A 25,382-nucleotide genomic window follows, 5' to 3' on the forward strand; every position below is an offset into this window, starting at 1 on the left:
TTGACATGACGGAAGCTTGTGATACATGTTGCACACATGACTTCCTCCTCATTGCAACCTGGCCAGGTAGAGTTGTTCATCTGAATGACTTCCAAATCCTTCAGCCTTGGTCAACTGGTTCAGGTGAGTTAATTAACACACTTGAAAGCAATAAATGACGTGATAACCATATGGTTTTGCTCTACTTAACACAGAAATATTTTCTATTATAAAAGGTAATATAAGGTCAGTTTCTATGAGGCAATATAATTCAAGGCAATATAAGATCAATTTCTATGTTTGCATATACCACCTAGGTACAAGGAATAAGTACTCTGATGGTAAAATGTAATTATTTTAGTTTTTTGTACCTTAGGACCATTGTATGGAACCTGACACCTAAGTGGTGCTCATTGAAAAAGAAACAGACGTGTTAACCAATAAATGAACAAAATAATGGGTAGGACATTTAGTCTATTCTAATAAGTCTAAACCACAAAGATCTTAAATATGGAAAAGCAATGCACACTTGATGTAATTTATACTGTCAGAAGAAAAGTAAAATTAAAAGAAAAAAAATCAACAGGGGCAGAACATTATGTTGGTTTGTAATTTAGAAGATGCTACTCACTGGGTGTGAACTGGCAGAGATATGGTATGTGTGGTCTAGCTGAGGGAAAATGCAAACAAGCAAATCTAGTTCATAAAGAGTTGAACTTACCTCTGTGTTTCTCCCACCAGACTACTGTGACTCGGGCACCATTCGGATTTTACTGTTTACTCCTGGGGCATAATTGTCCAAGGAAAACACAGAGTAGGAATTCAGTAAACATTTGTTTAGTAAGTAGAAAGACAGGCTTATTATTTTAAGATGCCACAATAAACATGTACTAACTTTAAAATACCATTTATAAATAGGTGGTTTTATCAGTCATGTAAGCTTATGAGAGGTCTTATAAAAATGACTTTTCTGAAGTCCTTTAGGATCTTGTACCAAAGTATCTTCAAACCAATCGTAAATATGAAAAGCCACTAGTATCATAAGGCTATGACTCCATGGTAAGTATTTGACTATCCAGCTTATCAGGCTTTCTGAAAGCCTGGTAATGAATTCCCACTGAGTGTCATTATTGCTAAATAAGTTTTCCAAAAGCTTATTTTACTGGCAAATAAAGGAATAGCACAAACATTTGTGATGTCACAATTGCTTTCCAAAATAATTATGATCAGGGTCCCTGCGGTACACAGTGTATTAGAGAATGCAAGGGAAGGCAACACCAGTATTAGTAATAGCTTTTTATTCAGAGTCCTCATTTTCCAGATAGGTCACATTAAACACAGCCATTAAACAATAGCGTTGAGATAGATCCATACAATGTATGCTGCTTTGTTGCTGTCCTTGTTCACCAATCACTTGGTGCAGCTAAGAACCTTATGGAGTGATGGGGCTGATAAATGGGGATAGCCAACCTACGAAACACTGGAGCCAGGAAAGTCAGACTTTATTCAGGTCTCATTCAATTACATTTCGAATCAACACATCTTGATAGCCAAAACCCTCATTTGAATTAATGCTCCGGTAAGTGTTGTGTGTTGTCAAAAGAATATAATTAGACAATAATGAGTGGGCATATATTATGCCAAATCTCAGTCTACTTGTTGACCTCAGCAACTTCTACTCCATTAGGCAACAAACAGCTTTTAACCTGGTTCTAATAAAGCATACTGCTCCATCACGACATTACTTTTTTTCTTTTTTATGGTATCATTTTTTAAATTGAGCAGTACCTAGATCCTTTAAAGGGAAGTCATGTTTTACAAGATCTCAGCTAATTTAGAAAAACAAAACAAGTCAATTACCCAACCGGGAATTCAATTAATTTATGGAGTAGTGAGCCAATATTTGCATATTGCCTGCAGTAAGGATTAAGTATGCCAGGTTAAGAAATAAAATGAAAGCATTCTTTGAAATTGTGTGATACGTCTTTTTTATGTTTACTTTGGTATAGATACAACTAACACTGATTCTCACTACTTTTAATTTTGATGAAAAGATCTTTTATCATTAACACATTAACATTTAATGGAAACATTGTTTTGTTACTGGTACTTTTTTTAGTTCATCAGTAAACAATTTTTAGAACTTTGACTTTCTTATGAAAAATTCTATAGATACTTTTTCTGTGCTTGATACAGTTATTCAAGGACCTAAAAGACAAAGTATTTTTATTTATTTTGAATGTGGGGGATTTTTTTGAGGGGCTAGTAATTGGAGCATGTGAATTAAGATAATCTTTCACATTCTGAATTGTGACAAAAACCCCTTGAAATATCACTGCATCACCCCTTGGAGCAAGTTGCTCCCCAAAGGGGTAATTTTGGCATCTCAGAGACTTCCATGGAAGCCAAGCACCAGAGGTCTGTGATAAAGGCATTTGCCAGCCAAATGAAAAAAAGCAAGATTCCCTTCAACCTAACTATAAAAGCTTAGAGTCCTGACTGCTGAATTACCACCAACTGGTAAATAAATAATCACTACTAAATGCAGATAATGTGTTAAACAGCTAATGCTAGTAAATCACTGGTGACAGAGAGCCTAAAGGTAATCCCTCACACATTGGCACAACCAATTCTTAAAATCTGATAGTGTTTTAATGTCTTCAGACACTTTTAATAAATTGAACAACTGGTTACTCACCATTAAGAACATTTTAAAAATAAACCCTACTCTCTTTGTTGATTTCATTTACATACTGCCTTAGATTTTACTACTTGGCTATTGTCTAGTAAGAGAGAGGCAACACTTGGTAAGACTAAATGGAAATCAGTTTTCCATCAAATCACAGCTATCAAGCTAAATCAACCTGTAGTCTCCTGGCAAAAAATAACATCATATAACAGAGACGACACACTTCAGATACATAAATTGTCCAAAATATAGAGAGTCAATTAAGTTTCACACGTACAAGATCCTTTCTTTTCTAATTTAAACATTTATGAATAATAAAAACCAAGAGTAGAGCTTTGGAAAGGCTGTTACTAGGAACCAAATACAGTTCTCAAGAGAATAAGGCTGATGGGAGTTGTCCACTCTTCCCTTTCAAAGCAGTTCTGCAAACGAGGTACAGTCTCAAATCTTGACAGCATTGGATGGAAATCTTTTCAGTTGGATTTTTCGAGGTTTAAAATTACAAAACTGAATTCACCTCTGTGTTTGTTTTTGCTTTTGTTTTTGATATAAGTATTTTATGACATTTACGCTGTTACTACACTGGCTTGGTGGCCAGGAAAGAAGGCACAGAATTCTCCACCAGTTTGCAAATAATGCATTTTTCTGCTCCAGTGCACAAACAGCCTTTATTTAACTCAGCACCACATATTCTAAGGTATGGGCTGGAAACTGTTTGTCATGAAGCTGTAAAATGCCAAAATTTTTAAACGCTGAAGGAAAATGTCAATCAAGGCATTTTCCCATCTGCTGCTACTTCTGCAAGTGCTAATTTTACTTTTTCCCAATTCCTGAAATTTGAGGTTTCCTAGCCTCATATGGAAGTAAGTTTGAAACTTGCTAAATGTCACAAGGAAAGGTGCAACAAAATGAAGGAATAGAAGGTGTATTGTTCTCAAAGGACAGCGATAAAAAGAGGCAAAAGAGCACTGAAAAAAAAAAAAGGCAAACCTTTTGTTAAGACCAAGACCTCTTGTAAAACACTACACAATGCAAGTAACCAGTGCTGGTACCACACAAGCATTAAAGCATTTTGCATGGTTTTGAAATATAATGGGAACACACATCTTGAACCACTTAGGATACTTTTGAGAACCAATCAACAGTATGATATCTACATAGGCAGAAGCTGGAAGTTATTGAAAAACATGAAGAAGTTTCAGGTATTGGTACAAATGTAATTCTTGTGATTTAGCATGACTTTAATAAAAGCTTCCACAAAGGACTTGCACATAACCGTGACTGACAGATGTATTTTCTGACCTTTCAGTTAGCTCCATCAGCTCACTCAAACACATTTTGAACAGATTATGTACTGTAGTACTTGGTAGACTATACATTAAACAAGAGACTTTGCTCTGAGGCACTGCTTCCAACACTCCATGGGGAAAAGGAAGCAGGAAAAAACAAAACTCATAGAGTTCGACAGCTACCGAGGCAACACTTGCCATTTACAATATAAGCCCAAATATTTTTGCAACACAACTATATATTAATTTAATAAAATACACAATATAGCTCTTATACACTCAACAATTTGGCTCATATGCACTGAATCTGCAATAAATCAATAAAAATATGTCATTTGATGTAAACACATTTAATTTTCTTACATTTGCACATTTAAATGGTCATGTGATTTGTGTATGTCTAAAACATTTTCACGTTCCTGAGCTATTTTAGTGTCCACAAATGAATAAAACATATCAATCATGTTAATTGTCTCTGAATATCAGCACTCAATGGTAACTATTTTTCAGATCTTTTCTAGAGCAAATTTAAAACATATCCATTGTTATGTGTATGTTTGTTGGACACTAAAATGCTAAAGAGGCATTTTAAACCTTTAAATTTTCTTCTCCTTTCATGAAGTGAATTAGTCTATGTGTGTGCAGGACAAAATGGAATATATCTTTTTACATTTAACTTTTATACGACATGAGGTGTTTTACAAATGACCCAGTTTTTAATTTTTTTCTCGACTAATGATATGGAATGTTCTCTGTGTTTATATGTGTGGCAGGTAACTTTATACAGAAATGTTTACCACAAATATGTGTTAATGTTTGGTGTAGCTTGGACTACTGCAAGGTCTTCTCGGGACGTTCAGTAGAAGCCTGTGGTGACTGCTAGAAATTCTACCACAGATCAAAAATTATGACCCTGCTTTGTATGGGGTTTATAGGTAAACAGTTAAGTCAGCATAAACCATGGAGGACAGTCTTAGCGCAATCAGAAAAATTCTTCCATTCTCACACTGCATACCTTCCTAACAGATTGTCAAAAGGTAACTTGCTTCATCATCCTCTTTTATCTCCTCTCCTTTTTCTTTTCTGTTTGTCTTTCCTCTTTGAGCATCCTTAATTCTGTCCTAATATAAGTCTGGTCAGAAAAATCCATCATTATCTCTGAAAAAGAAACAGCAGTGAAAAGAATGTACTCGTGGGCACTTCAGATGTTCACTAAGAGCCTGAAAGCAGCATCGGTCTTTCTTCATCCCTGTACAATGGGGTTGTCACCAGGAGGGATCATTTTTCAATCAAAAGAAGAAACAGGAAGATGCCAATGCCTTTTGTTCTTTTTCACTTTCTCACAGCCACAGGGTCATTTCCCCGGCAGTCCTGCAGAAGCTTGTCGATTTCCCTCACGACTTCCTCTGCATCCACCGACTCTCTGCCCAGATCCTGGCTGGGGTGGTCAAGTTGCTCCAAGACGGTGCCCATCTCGTTGGAATCCCGGCTGGCTCTTGAATGCACATCTGCGAAGACCCTTGCCATCTGCTCAGAAGCCAGGAAGGGAGGGTCTCTTGGTTGCTTGCTGGGGGACAGATACTGACTGTCAGTGGGCAAGTACTGGCCGCTCGCCTCGGCCAGGGCTCCTGGCTTTGCTTCGCAACCATCCAAGGAGCCTTTTGTGGAAGTGCAAGGCTCAATGCATGCCTTGGTCGGGCTGCTTGATGCTGAAGGGACCTCTTGGAGGAGAGGGCTCAGGGCACGTTTGGCTTTTAAATAAGGTTTCACATTGGCAATGAGAATCGTGTGCTCTCGCTTGTCTTTTCCAAATGTACAAAAAGTCTTTTTCCCAGTGGGATTCACAGTTTCGTAAGTCTCAGTCTCAACATTAGCTTCAACTGTGGGTACAAAGAGATTTGTGCGGTAATCTGCATTTTCAGCCTGATTGGTTGCAGGGAACTGTGGCATCCAGCACCTGTCAGAATGACCAAGCACTCGGCATTCATCTGTGCAATTAACACACTCTTCCGGTTCTGCAAAACAAAAGAAAGACAGCAAAGCCAATCACTAGGTTGCCTTTATATTGCTACCAAGACTGTGATCCGCTCTCCCTGGGTTTGCTTGACCTCTGGTCTCTTAATTAAAAAGAAAAGAAAACAATAATTAAAACATTTCAGGATGGTTGCATAAACCTGCTGGTTGAGACAATGGTTTTATTTAAGTCTTCTCTAGATATTAACGAATTCCCATAGCCTGGAAAGAAGTAAAAAGTGGCCATTGGAGACTCATTCTCAGTAGAATAGAACATCACTGTAAACTAATCTCCTGGGGATATCAGTTAGTCTTTGTTCTGTATAACACATCCTGGAAACAGGGAACTTCAAGAAGGATTGCCAGGATTAATTTTTCAAATCAAATAACAGTACAGAAACTGAATTGCAAACTTCCATACCAAGTCCTAACCTGTTTTTTTTTTTCCATGTTTTATCCCTATTTTGCTTGTAATTGTTATTTTGGTAACAGTCATGAAATAAAACTTTTCCTTTAAAAGCCTACTTTTCCTACTGAGAGTAGCAAATAGAATTTTCTATCCAAATATGTTATAAACAACCTTGTCAAAAATGTACATAGTCCTATTGTAGTAGATTTGCAGATGAATCACATAATCAGTTTTCCTCACTTCAATTTTTTTTGTTTGTTTTGTTTTTGGTGTAAGTAAGTGAAAATGGATTTAGTCAACAGATATAGTTCAGAATGAATGAAAAATCTTGATTTTGTAAACAGTAATGCTCTGGGAGAATTTCGCTTCTCTTTCACAATAACATGTAGATAATCTAAATAAACCATTCTTTTAATTACCACTGTTTCAAAGATGCTGAACAAGAAAATATGAAAGAAAATTCCTTCACTATGACAACAGTCCATGAATTCAACATTTTAAGCTATAACTTTGAACTATATCTTCCCAGTTTTCCCTTTCATCAGCAAATGATTGTCCACCTTATGTTTAATGATCCTTTTTAAAACACGGGTTTTTTTTCAGGAGAGGATATTTACAATTTAACTCCATGTGATGGGAATAGAATTCCCTACACATTTGGGAACTCTTGGGATTACCATTTAATTGATGCAAGAGGATCTCTATAATATATAGTGTCCTATGTGCAAGGGAAAAATCAGCAAATTTAACAGCACTGATAAATTTATACAGTTACATTTAAAAGTCATATACAAAATCTGTTTGTATTTAAAACACATAAATAATTCCTTATCCAAAAAGAAAAAAAATATAAACCACAACTTAATTTACTCAAAAGATTTTAGGATAAAATAATTTTCTATGAAACTAAACTCTTAGAAAGGAATCAAAATGGTGTTTTGACAGAACAAAAATTCTATGATATTTCGTAGCATGTATCATGCACACATGAAATGTTAAAAAGAAGTATCTAGGTAGCTTTTCTCTATTTTAATTGTCTTTCTTCTTAAAATACATTTACCTAAGCAGTGAAAAGAATATGTTAAGCTTATTAGGTAACGCAGTCAAGAATGCTAAAATGTAGTCTCAAACTAAACTATCTACTATCTACTCACAAACTCAAATACTTTCTATGATTTGAAAGGTTGTCAGACAGATGGACACAAACAGAAGCAGAAGAAGCTAGGAAATTTTCTGGAAAGCCTCCCTGTGCAGATTTAAAGTAGAGTAAGGTTTAAACAACAGGATATCAAAAATGTTTAATATCAGGTATCTGTTTATGTATTCTGAAAGTAAATCATCAATATTATACCTGTGTCAGTAAGTTTTAGAAAAAAACATATGTATCATTTCACTCAACTAATTTTATTCTTCAAAGATCCAGTGAAAAACTTAACCATCCATTTCACTTGGTAATATTTCTATATCTTTTAGAGTTGTGATTTTTAAAAACCATTTACAACCCATACGCTCTCTTTGAAATACACTAACATAGTTTTATTTTTCAATATTGAATGGTCTCAGTTTCAGCAATTTGGATAGCCCAGCTCTGAATGAATTCAATATGAATTTAAGAAGAGAGTGAAAAAGATAGAATAATGCAGATGTATAAAAGTATAAATTGACCTTGAATCTGAAACTATCAACATAAACTCTGCAGTTTTACTACTCAACTTCATGTCACAACTGAGCGAGAAAATTTCGAGTACTGATAATGATACATTACATGCTGTTCACCTTGGGATTATACTGTAATTTTGATAGCAGCCACTACACTAAGGAAACCACAACTCTGTGGTTTCCCCAGTTTAGCGGTTATCATGTTCCCCTAACATGTGCAAGGTCTCCGGTTGGAAAGTGGGAGGAATCAGCTTCACTTTTGGGCTTCCTTGGTGGCTCAGCTGGTAAAGAATCTGTGTTCTGTGTGGGAGACCTGGGTTCAATCCCTGGGTTGGGAAGATTCCCTGGAGAAGGGAACCGCTACCCACTCCAGTGTTCTGGCCTGGAGAATTCCATGGGCTGTATAGTCCATGGGGTCGCAAAGAGTCGGACACGACTGAGCAATAGACTTGATAGCAGCAGTTCACAGATGGTGAAGAAAATTAAATGGACACTTTTGTATAAACAGCAGAAACTATGAGCAGAAAGTGAATTATAATTGACAAGGGTCAAATAATTTATGAGAAAGTAAAATTATTTCTGAAGTAACATAAATAAATAGATGATTAGGTTGGTACATAAAAGAGACATTGGTAGTAAATAAAGAATGACCAGCTAGACCAAAAAAAGAAAAAAAAAAAAAAAAAACTGACCAGCAAGACAAAAAGAAATAGAGAGGGAAGAAGGAATGCTAAGTGAGAGGAGAGAGGGATGGAGGGAGGAATTAAGAGGCTTAAGGGAAGAGGAGTCATATTGGGAGTATTTTTGCTATGCACACCTTCTATTATAATTTTTAAAATCCCCTCAATAAACTAAGTGTGTATAATAAAGATAATAACATGGAGGATTTTCTCCAGCTCTAGAGCCTTAGAGGCAGATGATAAAACTTCTTTCTGTACCTTGGGGAAATGAATTCCAGAATAGATATGTTGAATTATGAACTATAAAAATGAAAAAAGAAGCAAGTTATATAGGCAGCCACTATCTACAGAGTTTAGATATTTGCATCAAAAAAAAAAAAAATGTAGGGATCCTGGACAGAAAACAAACTTAGAGAACTTTGATCCAAGATTCACTTTTATTTCTGGGCCAATCTGGTATTACAAAGAAATAATTTACCCTATTTTTTGTCCTTTCCTCAATATAACATGATAACTCTTTCACAAAATCACCCTTTGCCAAGAAAGATCGGATAATCGAAAAAGTATACAGATGAGAGTAACCGAGAGGTAAGCATGTTTATATTGCAAAGTGAAAACCACTCTGAAGTCCAACAGCTGGAAATATGGGCAGTTCTGTCTATAGAGAAAGTTTACAGTGCCTAATCTTTTAAAAGAATAGTTATCTGAAGGACCATGTGACACCTGCATACATTTAAATTCTTGTTTACTATTAAGAATCACTTCCTATACTACTATGGACTTCTCTAGTGGCTCAGATGGTAAAGAATCTATCTGCAGTGCAAGAGAACTGGGTTCAATCCCTGGGTTGCGAAGATCTCCTGGAGAAGGGAAAGGCTACCCACTTTAGTATTCTTGCCTGGAGAATTCCATGCACAGAGGAGTCTAGTGGGCTACAGTCCATGGGGTCACAAAGAGTTGGAAATGGCTGAGCAAGTAGCACTTTCTTTACGACTATAGTCACATCTGCTATTATTTAAGATCCCAAGGGGAGGGAGCTAAACATAGTCATCTTAATTAGGTCAATTTTAATTTATATGATTTTTTTTTCAAAAGATATAGTCACTCAAATTACTAGAAGTACTTGCAATTCAGCTGCCACCATAAACTACACACACACACGTACAAATCTCTATTTGTATGTGTGTAATAAAATTGAGCTTACTCCAGCAGATAGTCCAAACAAAGTTTTAAAACCCAAATGCATTTCCAATGTATCCCTGAAAATTAAAAATCAGTAACTACCATAAGAAAAATACAGATGAATGAATGAAATGCACAGAAAAGTTGTATATTAGTTATTAAATAAAAGTTACATATTAGTAATATAAAAGTTATGTATTAGTAATATAAAAGACATATGTCTATAAGCATATATATATGAACATTTTTATAATTTACAAAACATTATATATAATTTACATGCATAAATATTTTTATTTAAAATCAGCAATAAACAACATTTTAATCTTTCCTTTTCCCTTCAACTAAGTGTGAAATCTCTGACTGAATAAACAACTTGACTACTGATTTTAAAATTTTATATAATTCAAATTGATTTAGAAATAAAGATGTTTGAAATCTGCATATTCATATTGGCTGACAAATCTGAAAGCTCTTTCGATCTTTTTTTAAACCTAGACTAAGCTGTTTAACAACTTAATCTTAAAGATATTAGGCAAGCAATCATTTTCTGCCAAAATATACCTTCAAAGGAACAGTCACTGTGAAAGTTACATATGTGTGAGGAAAAAAGATTTAGGTAATATATGAAATTATCTGTCCCCAAAGTATTGGATTTTAGCAATCTTCCACAAAGGTTACCAGAACTTAATGTTCATAACGTGATCTTAACACTGTGATGTCACTACATCATTAAGAGTGCACAGCCATTTCAAGATGGGTAAGAGGTGCCAACAACCCCTATGTATAAGACTAAAATTTGAAGTCAAAGCACTATTTAAGCCAGCAAGGATTATTAAAGATTAAAGGGCATATGTTGAATATAGTTGTTTTGGGAAAAGTCAGAGGAAAAAAAATCCTTGCGTGTTGTGATTCTGTAGTGTTCACCGCAAAGGAAATATATTGAGGAACCAGTCCATAAAATTTCTTACTTCAGAGTAAATCTATCTCTTTATTTTAATCTGTATCACTCAAGAAGTAAATTATAAGATAAGCTTATTTTCCCTGTCTTCAAAGCATTATACCACACCGCCCAAAGAGAGATATTAGCAACTAATTTGTTAACACTTAGGGAAATATTAGAAAACATAAAAGGGTTTCCTCCCCTTAGTTTCAGCTTTGCCTGCTGCCTCTGGAGCCCACATATTTGTACATCTGAAAACATGCATATTATTTCTGGAATAGAAGTCTCACATACGCATCTGATTTATTTTTTATAATGATGAAGTCTCTGTCACAGAAATCTGAAAAGCAAAATCCATAAATCAGAACATTAAGGAAGCTCTGAAGGGCTGTGGTTGTGGGGGAAGGCCATTTGAGAGAGTTTTCTGTGCTTCGTAACTGTCAACAGAATAGTTTTATTTCTGTTTTGTAAATAGCTTTAAATAGGAAAAGTGCTCTTCTGTTAGTGTCGTGGTTGCTCCTGTTTCTAACAGCATCTTAAAATTAGAATTGTTTCCAAGTAGACAACTCTATAAATGGAAGTTCATTTTTCATTTGTTCTCAGTTTTCTTTTTTATTTCTAGTTTACCTTCTTTCGAGCTTCCCTGGTGACTCAGATGGTAAAGCGTCTGCCTGCAAGTCTGCCTGCAATGCGGGTGACCTAGGTTCGACCCCTGGGTCAGGAAGATCCCCTGGAGAAGGAAATGGCAACCCACTCCAGTATTCTTGCCTGGAAAATCCCATGGATGGAGGAGCCTGGTGGGCTACAGTCCAAGGGGTCGCAAAGAACTGGACAGGACTGAGCGACTTCACTTCTCACTTGACCTTCTTTCACCAATGTAAGCTTTCATAACACCTAATTAGCTGTCTGGGAAAGCAGGGAGCTGGCACCCATCTATATTCATGGCTGGCCCAAGTGTTCTGGAGATGAACTCTGCAGAATCTAAATTGACCCCTCTCACAGATTATCTGTCAGTAAACAATGACAAACCAGAACCTTACACAGACAGTTCATATATACCAGTTTTCTACTGAAAGTTTTTAATGATGTAACCACATCTTGCTTTGCTGTTTTTTTCTTTCTTCAGCACAAACACACACACAAACACATACAGACAATTTCACACAAGGATGCACACCTCTCTATGAACACAACAAATTACAATTAATCCAAATATATTCCAACAGAAAAAACACCAACACTAAAATACAAGTACTAAATACCAATACAAAACACCAATACTAACTAAAATTCTAGTCAGAATACAGTTCAATAACCTCAAATAAAATGTATCTTTCAGTAAATTGACACAATTCATAACATCCTATGAACTGACAGCTTTCTACCATAAACCATTCTCTGCTTTTTTGACAATGTTGATGATTATTCACTTATTTCCCTTTCAGTTCAGTTCAGTTCAATCGCTCAGTGGTGTCCGACTCTTTGCCATCCCATGAATCGCAGCACGCCAGGCCTCCCTGTCCATCACCAACACCCGGAGTTCACCCAGACTCACGTCCATCTAGTCAGTGATGCCATCCAGCCATCTCATCCTCTGTCGTCCCCTTCTCCTCCTGCCCCCAATCCCTCCCAGCATCAGAGTCTTTTCAATGAGTCAACTCTTTGCGTGAGGTGGCCGAAGTACTGGAGTTTCAGCTTTAGCATCATTCCTTCCAAAGAAATCCCAGGGCTGATCTCCTTCAGAATGGACTGGTTGGATCTCCTTGCAGTCCAAGGGACTCTCAAGAGTCTTCTCCAACACCACAGTACAAAAGCATCAATTCTTTGGCGCTCAGCCTTCTCCACAGTCCAACTCTCACATCCATACATGACCACAGGAAAAACCATAGCCTTGACTAGACGAACCTTTGTTGGCAAAGTAATGTTTCTGCTTTTGAATATGCTATCTAGGTTGGTCATAACTTTCCTTCCAAGGAGTAAGCGTCTTTTAATTTCATGGCTGCAGTCACCATCTGCAGTGATTTTGGAGCCCAGAAAAGTAAAGCCTGACACTGTCTCCACTGTTTCCCCATCTATTTCCCATGAAATGATGGGACCGGATGCCATGATCTTCGTTTTCTGAATGTTGAGCTTTAAGCCAACTTTCTCACTCTCCACTTTCACTTTCATCAAGAGGCTTTTTAGTTCCTCTTCACTTTCTGCCATAAGGGTGGTGTCATCTGCACATCTGTGGTTATTGATATTTCTTCCTGCAATCTTTATTTCCCTTTACCATCCTGTAAACTCCTTACACTTGTTACGATGATAGGGTGAGTCATTCCATATAAATAGCACTTTAACAATCTATTCATTCAATTATTTTCATTTATGATTTCTATGTTCCATTTACTAGCACATTAGTTAAAAATAAACCTTCTGATTTCCCTCTATCTAACTATGAAGCGGCTAAAAATTCCAGTTTCAATATTATTTCTCAAGGCAGTGTTAGAAAGTTGTCTCAAACATCTTTCTCTGTGTCAGGGGAAAAAAAGGAGTATCCTAATAATTTTATCACACTTTTTTTTCTGCTAGTGTTCACATGACTGCCAGGATTAATTTTAGCACAATTTTTAATATGCTTGGTGTATCCCTTATTCAGGGAAGAAAAGGGGGAAACTGTGGCATCAGAGAACAGTCACTTTTCTTTACCTAAGTGATCTTTCATCTATTGCCTTGTATTTCCCGTGTTTCTCACTTGTGCACAGTGATCTAGGTTGTTCTACTCATCAAATAACTGATATACAAATGCATAGATGTGGGATGTGTTTTTGCTTCTTTTGCTTTTTAATGTAAATCATGTATCATTACAACATGCTCGTTTGCTCATTTCCTGAGGATGCTTGTTACATTTTGCCAGTGATATATCATGATATAACATTGTGTATAGACTCCAGGAATTAAATTGTTTCCTGGATTTAGGAACATAGTTCATAAAATAAAAATACTATGAGATAAACATATATATTTTAGGTGGGTGTACTGCCAATTTGGCTTCCAGATTTGACCTCAGTTGTTAAATGTCATTTATTTGCTTTTGATAGGCAGAGAGCACATTTTGAAGAGGAAGTTGGTATAATGCTAACAAATAGTCAAAACCACTATAGCTTTGAAGTACCAGTCCTCTGGTGAGCACTTGCATCATACAATGTTTCAGAATGTATTGTCCCGGCTGCATTCAGACACCAGAAACCACTGATCTATATCACATTCAACTGAATGCAATTGAATCTGGGTATCTGGAGTGCCTGGAGTATTCATATTACTATTCAATGCACCTGGACAGCTTCAGGGATGGTTTCGAGTGTTTGTGACCCTTTGGACATAATAATAGGTCTCCCAGAATGAATTTTCTGGTATAAATGTTGACAATCACAGATAATGCTCTGAGATGAAGAAAAAAGAAATTAAAGGGGAACATATATTAAGGGATAAAAGCAAAAGGATTTTATTTCCTTATAGGAAATCTGATATGGAAGCACCAGAAATTAAAAATCAAAAAATGAGGGTCTAGACCATGCATTGGGAACCTGTGGCACAAATGTAACTGTGCCTTGTGGCACACTGTTCTGAATTAACTTTCAAAACATAGCTGCTCCCCTCTCCTGATCCCATCCCGGAGATGCAGTCATCACCTGGGGCAGAAGCAGAACCCTGGAAGTAAAGTTACAGATAAATGGGGCCATCTCTTTCTTAACAGGTACCCTGAGGAGAACTGACTCTGAAGCTCAATTCTATAGTAACTGGAACAAGGCTTTTTGTTTGTTTGTGTGTTTGTTTGTTTGTTTTTACTTTTGTTTTTTGAATAAAGGACTCTGACATGACCTCTCAAGGGAAACAATATAACTCAAATGCTCCACCAGATTAAAGACAGCTCAAATTCAGTGAGAGTAGTAGATGTGTGTGATTCAGCAGTCAAAAAAAAAAAAAAGTATATTCAATCATTCATAAGGTAAGAATGAACTAAACACCAGCTTTGTGCATTGGAAGTTTTTAAGCAAAGGCATCTTCGATAGAATTTTGTGGAATAGGTGTTATGTCAAGTAAAGCTGTGTGCTAAATGAATGCATATTTATCCACCTCTAAAATTCACCTGTCTGGAAGGCTTTATCTTTTCACCAAGGAGTTTACACTTTGACTGGAAGCTAGAAACTTGATTTGAAATTAGGATAGGGAAAATAATTCATGAGCAATTATAATTTAAACTATGTTATAGGAAGACATATATGTTATGGGAAGACAAGACTCTTGAGAGTCCCTTGGACTGCAAGGAGATCCAACCAGTCCATCCTAAAGGAGATCAGTCCTGGGTGTTCATTGGAAGGACTGACGCTGAAGCTGAAACTCCAATACTTTGACCACCTGATGAGAAGAGCTGACTCACTGGAAAAGACCTTGATGCTGGGAGGGATTGGGGGCAGGAGGAGAAAGGGACAACAGAGGATGAGATGGTTGGAAGGCATCACCAACTCAATGGACATGAATTTGGGTAAACTCCAGGAATTGGTGATGGACAGGGAGGCCTAGCGTGCTGCAGTTCATGGGGTCTCAGAGTCGGACATGACTGAGCGACTGAACTGACTGAACTGATAGGAAAACAAATGACAGAAATGCAGAGAAAAGCATAGACTGTAATATTGTGAAAGGCTTTGTACAAGAGATAGTGCTTGATGTGCAACTCAAAAGATGATCATGGTTTCAACAGATGGTGGAGAGTAGGGAGAGGGTGATCTAGGTAAAGATAGCAGAACGTGCAACAGTCATCACAGAGAAATGTGCACTTCACGGGATAATGAGAGACCAGTTGCATAGGTGGAAGGACATAGACTGTAATACCAAAAATAAAATTACAAAGGAAAAATTGGCTAGAATTTAAAAGAAAGTGGCAAAGCTGTGAATAAAGGACCAAATTTAGTGCAGCAGGCCATGGAGCCTAATGTAAGTATCTGAGCAGTTTACTGCATGGACCAGATTTCTAGGAGCTCTATTGGAACACTCCTCAGCAACAGTTATGAATATAAAAAATTGGGATGGCCACAGGGCAAGTAGTATTCAAATCAACACTACTTCTGGAAACATATAGCATTTTGGCTGCAACCAGGATATGTTTCCAACAGAGCACCAAGGACCTGGCATGACTCTGGCACCATCATTCCAACTCCAGGGCTACCCCAATCTGCTTACATCCCACTTCTAAACTAAAGAAAGCCTTAATGTGTGATGAGTCAACAGATATTTATATTAACAATATAAATCCTGCATTTCATAATTCTGAATTAGAAAATATCTTTTTCTTCCTATATCTACTTTATCTCTCTTCCTGCTTTCTCAAATTTGCTGTTATTATTTAGTTCAGTTCATTCGCTCAGTCATGTCTGACTCTGCGATCCCCTAGACCGCAGCACGCCAGGCCTCCCTATCCATCACCAGCTCCTGGAGTTTACTCAAATTCATGCCCATTGAGTCGGTGATGTCATCCAACCATCTCATCCTCTGTCGTCACCTTCTCCTCCCGCCTTCGATCTTTCCCAGCATCATAATCTTTTCCAATGAGTCGGTTTTTCTCACCAGGTGGCCAAAGAATTGGAGTTTCAGCTTCAGCATCAGTCCTTCCAATAAATATTTAGGACTGATTTCCTTTAGGATTGACTGGTGATCTCCTTGCAGTCCAAAGGACTCTCAAGAATCTTCTCCAAACCACAGTTCAAAAGCATCAATTCTTGGGTGCTCAGCTTTCTTTATAGTCCAACTCTCACATCCATACATGACTACTGGAAAAACCATAGCCTTGACTAGACAGACATTTGTTGGCAAAGTAATGTCTCTGCTTTTTAATATGCTGTCTAGGTTGGTCATAAATTTTCTTCCAAGGAGGAACTGTCTTTTTATTTCATTGCTGCAGTCACCATGTGCAGTGATGTTGGAGCCCCAAAAAATAAAGTCTGCCATTGTTCCACTGTTTCTCCATTTATTTCCCATGAAGTGATGGGACCAAATGGCATGATCTTAGTTTTCTGAATGTTGAGCTTTAAGCCAACTTTTTCACTCTCTTCTTTCACTTTCATCAAGACACTCTTTAGTTCTTCACTTTCTGCCATGAGGGTGGTGTCATCTGCATATCTGAGGTTATTGATATTTCTCCTGGCAATCTTGATTCCAGCTTGTGCTTCATCCAGCCTGGCATTTTACATGATGTACTCTGCATATAAGTTAAATAAGCAAGGTGACAATATACAGCCTTGATGTACTCCTTTCCCAATTTGGAACCAGTCTGTTGTTCCATGTTCAGTTCTAACTGCTATTTATTAACCAACCATAAGATTGCATATGATCCCATATCAGGAAGATTAAGTATTCTGGAAGGTCAGAAGACAGAAGGGCTAGAAGAAATAAGATCATTATAGGTATCTGCTGCTGCTAAGTTGCTTCAGTCCTGTCCGACTCTGTGCGACCCCATAGACAGCAGCCTACCTGGCTACCCCGTCCCTGGAATTCTCTAGGTAAGAACACTGGAGTGGGTTGCCATTTCCTTCTCCAATGCATAAAAGCGAAAAGTGAAAGTGAAGTTGCTCAGTCGTGTCCGATTCTTAATGACCCCATGGACTGCAGCCCACCAGGCTCCTCCATCCATGGGATTTTCCAGGCAAGAGTACTGGAGTAGGGTGCCATTGCCTTCTCCGATAGGTATCTAGGAGAGAAGTAATGATACTCCAACAAGGCAAGGAAAATGTTACAAATGAAGCAGATATTAAATCTCAGAAACATTTCAAAATTTATTCTAGCTACTTAGAAAAATAAATGAAAATTCCTGAAAATATTTTCCAAAATACATTTCTATTTTGGACAAAGATAATGCCTCAATTTTCCTATTGTATTAGTTTTTAAGCATTACTCCATGCCTCTTATATTTTAATCTATCTGCCTCATTGAGGATCAAGACTCTGAGGTCCTGGTATATTCTTTCATGCTCTATTCTTTGAGAACACACTCAACAGTCTCACTTCTGAATTTGAACAGAATGCTACCATGGATATAAAGGAAGATTACATTGAAAAAGTATCAAATACTATTGGCTATCTATAATATAGATGACCACTCCTTACAAATTACTCAGCTCATTTATGAGAATGTAATGTCAGTTTTCAGAACGATCCCAGGACCTAACAAAATTATGTATAATAGCTCTCTTTTGCTATGAGATACACAGTACTTAAAGTAACATCAGATCTGTTAAATACTATATTTATATAAAATTCCAAAGTTATCTATTTATTATTGAGAATTATCTTATTATTATTGGCACCATTTTCAATAATACAAACAAATCCTACCTGACATATATGCACTGAAACATGGAAGTCAGAATATTTTCCACTTAAGATAATTTTTTAAACTAATGATACTGTTATTGACATTAAAATCTATATTTAAATAATTATCTCTTTATAATTTTAAATTACAAAAACAGTATTCTACAAAAACCTACATGTCAGCATCTATAAGTTTTTTCTTCTCTCCTAGGTTCTTCTTCTGTCTTTTTTTTTTTTTTTTCCCTACTGCATGGTTGGGTCAAATGTACCAGTTTCTCTCTTTTGATTTAAGGTAGCTGCCTCAGTGTTTTATGGTGTATCTGCTAGCTTCCATCAATATGAATTAACTAATAAGTCTTTGTAATATTAGATTCTTAAAAGGGTTAATGCAACTTCCAAAATTCCTGATTTATATGCAGTGAGAAACCTACACTCTGGTGTGCAGTAGTTAGTAAAAGCTGTTTGGTTTACAAGGACAAATTTAAATTTCTAGCAACTTAAATAATACTGTGAATTTCAGACCCAAGACTATTCAAATACACTACTATGGAAGAGACATTTTCCTTCTGTTTTATCACCTGTGTAACTAACCGTATCTCTGATAATGACACCACTGTTGATGACATGGATGAATACATCTAAAATTCAAGTCGTTCTCCTAGCAAAGTGGTAATTCGGCAAAGAAGGTCAATGAAAACACGCATGTTAAGCTAAATGCTTTGTAAGAAGCAAGCAAGATCGCCTTTTTAGTGTTTTTCTGTCCTGTCTGCTATCTGATTTCTGTTCAGATGAACATCTATTTACCAGTGTAAGTCTCACTGTTCATTTGTTTCTATCATTGGTTTGTTTTTAATTGCTAGAGACAAATAAACAGAATTGGTATCATTTTTAGCATTCTCAGAAAACAGTTAACTCAGATGCAACTAATCTCTCCTACTTATTATTTAGTAATCAATGCCTGACAGTAGGATTTGGGAGCCCCAGAAGGTGGATTTTTTAAAAAAGATTTTAATACTGTTATATTTTAATGACATTCTGATCTCCAAAAGGTATTCATTAAATTCATAGAACTCTACTCTAGAGATAGAACTAAATTTTCAGTTTGGTTACCTTCAATTAGGTGGACATAGTTCCGAAAGAACAGATGAGTGTCTTGGGTCAGTATTTTTTTAAATGTAATTTTTAAAAATAAATAACTAATACAAAACATGTTTTCTTTTAAGATTTAAAACTGGTGAAAATAGATGAAACTATGATTATCAATATATATAATTCCTATAAAATTACTTATTACAATCATTTAAAATAAATTGAATCTAAATATGCTCAATATGAATGTATCCACATGCACAATGACAATAAATATGTATTTTCAGCAAAAATGCATCCTGTTAGAGAAATCTTTCTAAGAGAACTATTAAACTTGACAAAGAGTCAAGGTAGATTCAGAAAAACAAACAGGTCTTTTGAACCAAAACAACTGGGCCCTCATCATACTAAAACAACTCCTACCACAAAGTTGCTAATACTACCTCTATCATGGCTACTATTATTATAGTTCAAAATATAGAAACACTAGAAAAAGAGACAGTGACATTTTAATTGACATTTTAAATAAAGCCTGTTCTCGGAATTACAGCTCTAAAATCATTAAGTTAGTTCTTATTACATTTACTATAACTGCAAGTTTACAGAGCTGGTGTTTTTTACTCTGTAAGAGTAGGTAACCCCAAGAATGAATATATAGGCAAAGTCAATATACTCAATATCCATGTTCTAGAGTAAATATACATAAATGCATGTTATCATGGGTTTTACTGACAATAACAGGCCATTTTTCTAGTAATAGCTTTAACATTTTGTAATCATTAAAACAGACTGAAGCAAAGATATTGGGGAAAAAAGTATGAAACTCACATACAGAAAGAGAGGATACAGGGCCTTCTGGGTCACCCTGATGTGTAATCAAACCGAGCATCAAAACACTATTGGAAAAAGCTATTCTTGAATCAGAGCAAAGATTAAAACGTGTTTTAAAAGGATATGAAACGTATGCACACATAATGCAGTATAAACATCAAAAGGTGCCTACAGTGGTGTTTTAAGTACTTTCTTATCTTGGAGAGCATTTTCTGATGTTTAATTAATAATCAACTAAACCCAAAGCATAGAAGAGATGATAAACATAAAGTGCCTGAATAATAACAACAGGGAAATAACTGTAAGTATATGAGAACTTATTTTATTTTCAGACTCGCAATCTAAACTAATCTAAAAGGAAATCCATATTGAAATCACAGGAGAAATTCATAGAGACAGTCTTTTTTAAATTGAGCATACTGTATTTGAGCTTTTCCCTTTAAAAATACGTATGCTCAGTCTCAGAAAGAAGTGATCCTTTGTGCTGTCAAAGTCATTTTTGAGTAGCTGCTTAACAATTCCATGGTCATAATGAAAAAAAAAAATAGTCATAATCTGAACTACTCAGTTTGTTGTTCAAAGCCCTCCTTAATCTGGCCTAAATACACTTACTAGACAATTCTATCATAAAAAAAAAGAAAAACAAAAAAAGAACAACAAGCAACAATACCACCAACAACAACAAACAAATTCTAACAAGTCTAATCTGTACACATTCTTTTTCAGCAAATCTCTGTAATCTTTAGGAAATGGCAGTGATTTTGTAATGGAACTCTAACATTCCTTTAGAGCATTATAGTATTTAAGTCAGTTTGAGAATGTATTAATACAATCTGTCATGACACATAGTCAGGAATATAAACTGTCTGCTCAAAAGAGGAAACTTGAATTGAGAAAGTATGACTCTAATCTTAAATTTTTCAGTTCAGTTAAGTCGCTCAGTCGATTTCTACTCTTTGCAACCCCATGGGACTGCAGCACACCAGGCTTTCCTGTCCATCACCAACTCACGGAGTTTATTCAAACTCATGTCCTTTGAGTCGGTGATGTCATCCAACCATCTCATCCTCTGTCATCCCCTTCTCCTCCCAGCATCTTTCCCAGCATCAGAGTCTTTTCCAATGAGTCAGCTCTTCACATCAGGTGGCCTAAGTATTGGAGCTTCCACTTCAGCATCAGTCCTTCCAACGAACACTCAGGATTGATTTCTTTTAGGACGGACTGGTTGGATCTCCTTGCTGTCCAAGGGACTCAAGAGTCTTCTCCAACACCACAGTTCAAAAGCATCAATTCTTCAGAGCTCAGCTTTCTTTATGGTCCAACTCTCACATCCATACATGACTACTGGAAAAACCATGGCTTTGACTAGACAGACTTTTGTTGGCAAAGTAATGTTTTTTAATAAGCTGTCTAGGTTGGTCATAACTTTCCTTCCAAGGAGCGAGTGTCTTAATTTCATGGCTGCAGTCACCATCTGCAGTGATTTTGGAGCCCCACAAAATAAAGTCTGACACTGTTTCCACTGTTTCCCCATCTATTTGCCATGAAGTAATGGGCCCAGATGCCATGATCTTAGTTTTCTGAATGTGGAGTTTTAAGCCAACTTTTTCACTGTCCTCTTACACTTTCATCAAGAGACTCTTTAGTTCTTCTTCACTTTCTGCTATAAGGTGACTTAAATTTTTAGGTGACTTATTTTCATTTTTGAGGTTCAGATGAGTATGTTTCTCAACCTAATATTACTTAGTATTAAAATACAAAGTCCATGCTAAATTAAAATTAAATTTTACTATTTAACTTGGCAAATTTCTAATAAAATGTTTTAATGTTTATTAATTGAATCAATAAAAATATACATGATCACAGAAGAAAATTATCTAGGTAATTATTATAAATATGATTATAGTATTAAGTACTATTATACACTGGGAAACTTCTAAATTAGGAGTAAGCAGAAAAATAGAACTTTCCTATCTATTAGGTGGTCATTTTACTATTAATAACATATATCTGTAAATAATTTTGCATAAAAGTTCAAATATAAATGATGTGTTTTGAGATTAAGCATTTCTTTTAAAAGTATGCAGTCTAATGTTAGGTCACTGAACTACTTATTATGCGTAAACATAAAAGCTGTAGCTATAGAAACCACACACTTTCAGGGCTTTCCCAGTGGTTCAGTGGTTAAAAATCTGCCTTTCTATGCAAGGGATGCAGGTTCGATTCCTGGTTGGAGAACTAGGGTCCCACATGGCCAAAGAGCAAATAAGTCCGTGCACTGTAACCAGAGAGTCCGTGAGTCGCAACAAAAGGTCCCTCATGACACAACTGAGATCTGACACAGCCAAATAAGTAAATATTTTTAAAAAAGAGAGAAACCACACATTTTGGAGGTAGTGATTTAAACAAAAAGAGAGTTATTCTGATTACTGAATAACTTACATATATATGATGATTGTATTACATATAATAATTGTAGTAGAATAATAAAGGAAATATATATATTGTATATAAAAGTAGAAAAGATTGCATTCAGTGAGCTCCAACAGTTGAGTTCTAAATTGAAGAATTTTATACTAGCTTCACTATTTTGATACTCTAAAAGAACTATATAAGTTAGAGATAGTAAGATAACCCCAATATGTCTGATAATAATCAACAAATAAATACAACTGAAAAGCAACTGTGCATACCATTATGCACGCACCCTTTGTACACACAATAAAGGAACGCATTTCTGTACCAGATGGAAATGAATGGAAGGAGCCTTGCTTAAAGGCACAAATCTTCAAGAACCATTTAGTGAATATTAAACAAAAACGGTCTAATCCACGTAACACCACCTACTGGTTTTCCTGGTGCTCAGTCACAGTGCCCAGATGGCTCCATGTTTCAAGCTGGAAGCTGGCCATGGAAAGCACAGGTGTGCACCCACACACACAGGCACGGGGAGCACACCCACGTACATGAACAGAAAGTGGGTCTCAGACTGAGAGAGAAAGAATTTTAAGAATACACAAAATGACAAACAGAAATGTACATTTTACAAACTGAACTGCTCTATGGATATAAATATTATCTTTGATTCAATTTTCACAGAACTGGAAAATAAAACTCTTTTACCCAAGTGGATAGCAATTTAATGAATATGAAATCACAACTATTTAAGGGTAATAAAAAAGACTTTTTATAGATGTGTGTATGTGTGTGTGTGAGAGAGAGAGAGTATATCTGCACATCCACATTGTCAAACTTTCCAGTTCACCCTCCAAAATCAGGAACAAATATAACTTTTTGACTCTATAGTTCTGTGGATAAGGCCTTTTTAAAATTTTCTCTCCAAATTCCATTCATTTCCATGCAAAAATGGTGCAATCTTTTTCTGGCATCAGTAAAGCTACACAAATAAACACAACAGTGGTAGTTATACTGTTATCACATACATGTATATTTTTCAAGCACAGAAATATATATATATATATATATGTATAAAAATCTGTATTAGTGTGATGTGTAAACATTTTACAAGGTAAGATGTAAAGGAGCCTTTAAAGCATTTCTACAAAATAACACTTATCTAATACAAAATGAAATTGTCTTTCCAAAAGGAAACAAGAATTTGGGGATCCAGTTTCTCAGGTAAAGCATAATTCTTCAGTGCCAAACAGTGAAAGTTTCCTCTATACCCACATATAATATCCAAAGAAAATAATCAGTTCCCTTTTCTTGTCCCAATCTACTTTTCATTCCATCAATTTCTTACTTTGCTCTTCCTACCTACAGGCTTTCCTGAGTGAAATTAGTGCAAGTAGATTTTTTTATATTAAATAATTAAGAATTGAGCCACTTAAACTCACATAAGAATAGTAAATATGAACAACAATATAAACAAATATTTATATTCTCTTTTCAATCCTTAATATCAGATAGATTCTCCTGGTATACTAACAGTACCAATGCAGATATCACTGGATAAATTACTTATTTACTATGCTATTTTCCTTTAAAAATAGTCTACAAGTTCTGCCTGGATATATATACATATATGTGTAAGCATATATGTGTATATATATGTATATATAATGTATGTGTGTCTAGTCCTCTGACTGCCATCATTTAACAAGTAAAATTCGGATTACAGAAAGAAAGCTAGCAGATGAAGAAATTGCTCACCTGGAGGAGGCAGATCAACAGACTGAAGTCTACTTGTGATGGTGTGTAGGGTGAGGATAGCAAAGGAAAGCAAAGTCGGGAATGCTTGAAAAATAAAATATTTTTAGTTAACAAATAGAAAAGCCAAGCTGGAAAATAGGGCCGATAGAATCATGAATCCTTCTCTACTGACTTCAAATTTTATATTACAATTCTCTAGATGGATCAGTCTTTAAGGACATGGTTATTGGCATTTCCCCAAATACAAAAGACAGTCTTATTGGAAGGAAATTACTTGTTTGGAGTATTTCAGTTTAGATGAGATAGAAACATGCAAATTAACCTATACGAATGCCTAGGACAATAGGGAAAATAACCTTGTGATGCTGATAGAGTCATTTTTCCTAAATAAAATAAAAACTTTTCTTCAATAAAGAAGATGTAAAAAGCAGGATCAAAATTAAACTTGCAAACTGTCCAATATACCTAGACAGTAAGGCTTTAATAGTTTTAATTGCATTTTTTTTTCTTAATGTTAGTTACACAATATATGTTATTTGGTACTTGAAACAACAGACTATGTGTAATATATTTAACACTTTACTCAGTTGCCTAGAAACTTTTGATTTTTAGAATGTACTGATAGTACTAATGATGAACATATGCATTTCCATAACATTTTCTACTCTTTCTCCACACACCATAAAATAAGTTATTAAATATAAAATTAAGGCAATGTGGCTTTTGGGGTTTTTGTTTGCTTTTTCTGAATTTCTACCTAACTTAGGTATATATTGATCAACTTAGACTAAAAAAAGAACATTTCATTTGCATTAATGTTATTGAAATGTGCAGTTAATATATGAAACTGATTGCTGCCTAAAAGTTCTGACCAAAAAAAAAAAATGCCTGCCGGTGACCAAAGTAGCTTTATTTTCTAAATAATCTCATTTTCTTATTTCAACCTTTATTCAACATCTGTTGTTTGCCCCTCCCCTGCAAGGTAATTATTCAGGATCCAATGTAAAACAGACTGAGTAGTTAATAATGGGCAGCTCAAACATTTTTTTTGCCCTGTTGCCCTACAGATGTTTCATTTTTTTCCCTTCTGTCTTCCTGTT

The 25,382-nt window shown here is 35.7% G+C and overlaps 1 protein-coding gene across 5 annotated transcripts in view; it reads right to left on the reverse strand.

The window, feature by feature from the left end:
• Nucleotides 1–1,260: 1,260 nt before the first annotated feature.
• Nucleotides 1,261–25,382, reverse strand: part of PCDH17 (protocadherin 17) — a 120,356-nt gene continuing 96,234 nt past the window's right edge. For 2 of the 5 annotated variants that reach the window (XM_086328464.1, XM_086328465.1), the window contains exon 4: nucleotides 1,261–5,972. In XM_086328464.1, the coding sequence (XP_086184590.1) occupies nucleotides 5,290–5,972 (683 nt within the window). In that variant the 3' untranslated portion in view covers nucleotides 1,261–5,289. Of the gene's footprint in view, nucleotides 5,973–24,229; nucleotides 24,367–25,382 lie in introns of those variants that run through there. The other 3 variants (XR_015137577.1, XR_015137576.1, XM_086328466.1) reach the window with 3 other exon arrangements.

The sequence above is a fragment of the Bos grunniens genome, chromosome 12 (genome assembly GCF_055505025.1).
Source record: "Bos grunniens cultivar Pamir isolate PY7600 chromosome 12, Bosgru_T2T1.0, whole genome shotgun sequence".
Lineage (NCBI taxonomy): Eukaryota > Metazoa > Chordata > Mammalia > Artiodactyla > Bovidae > Bos > Bos grunniens.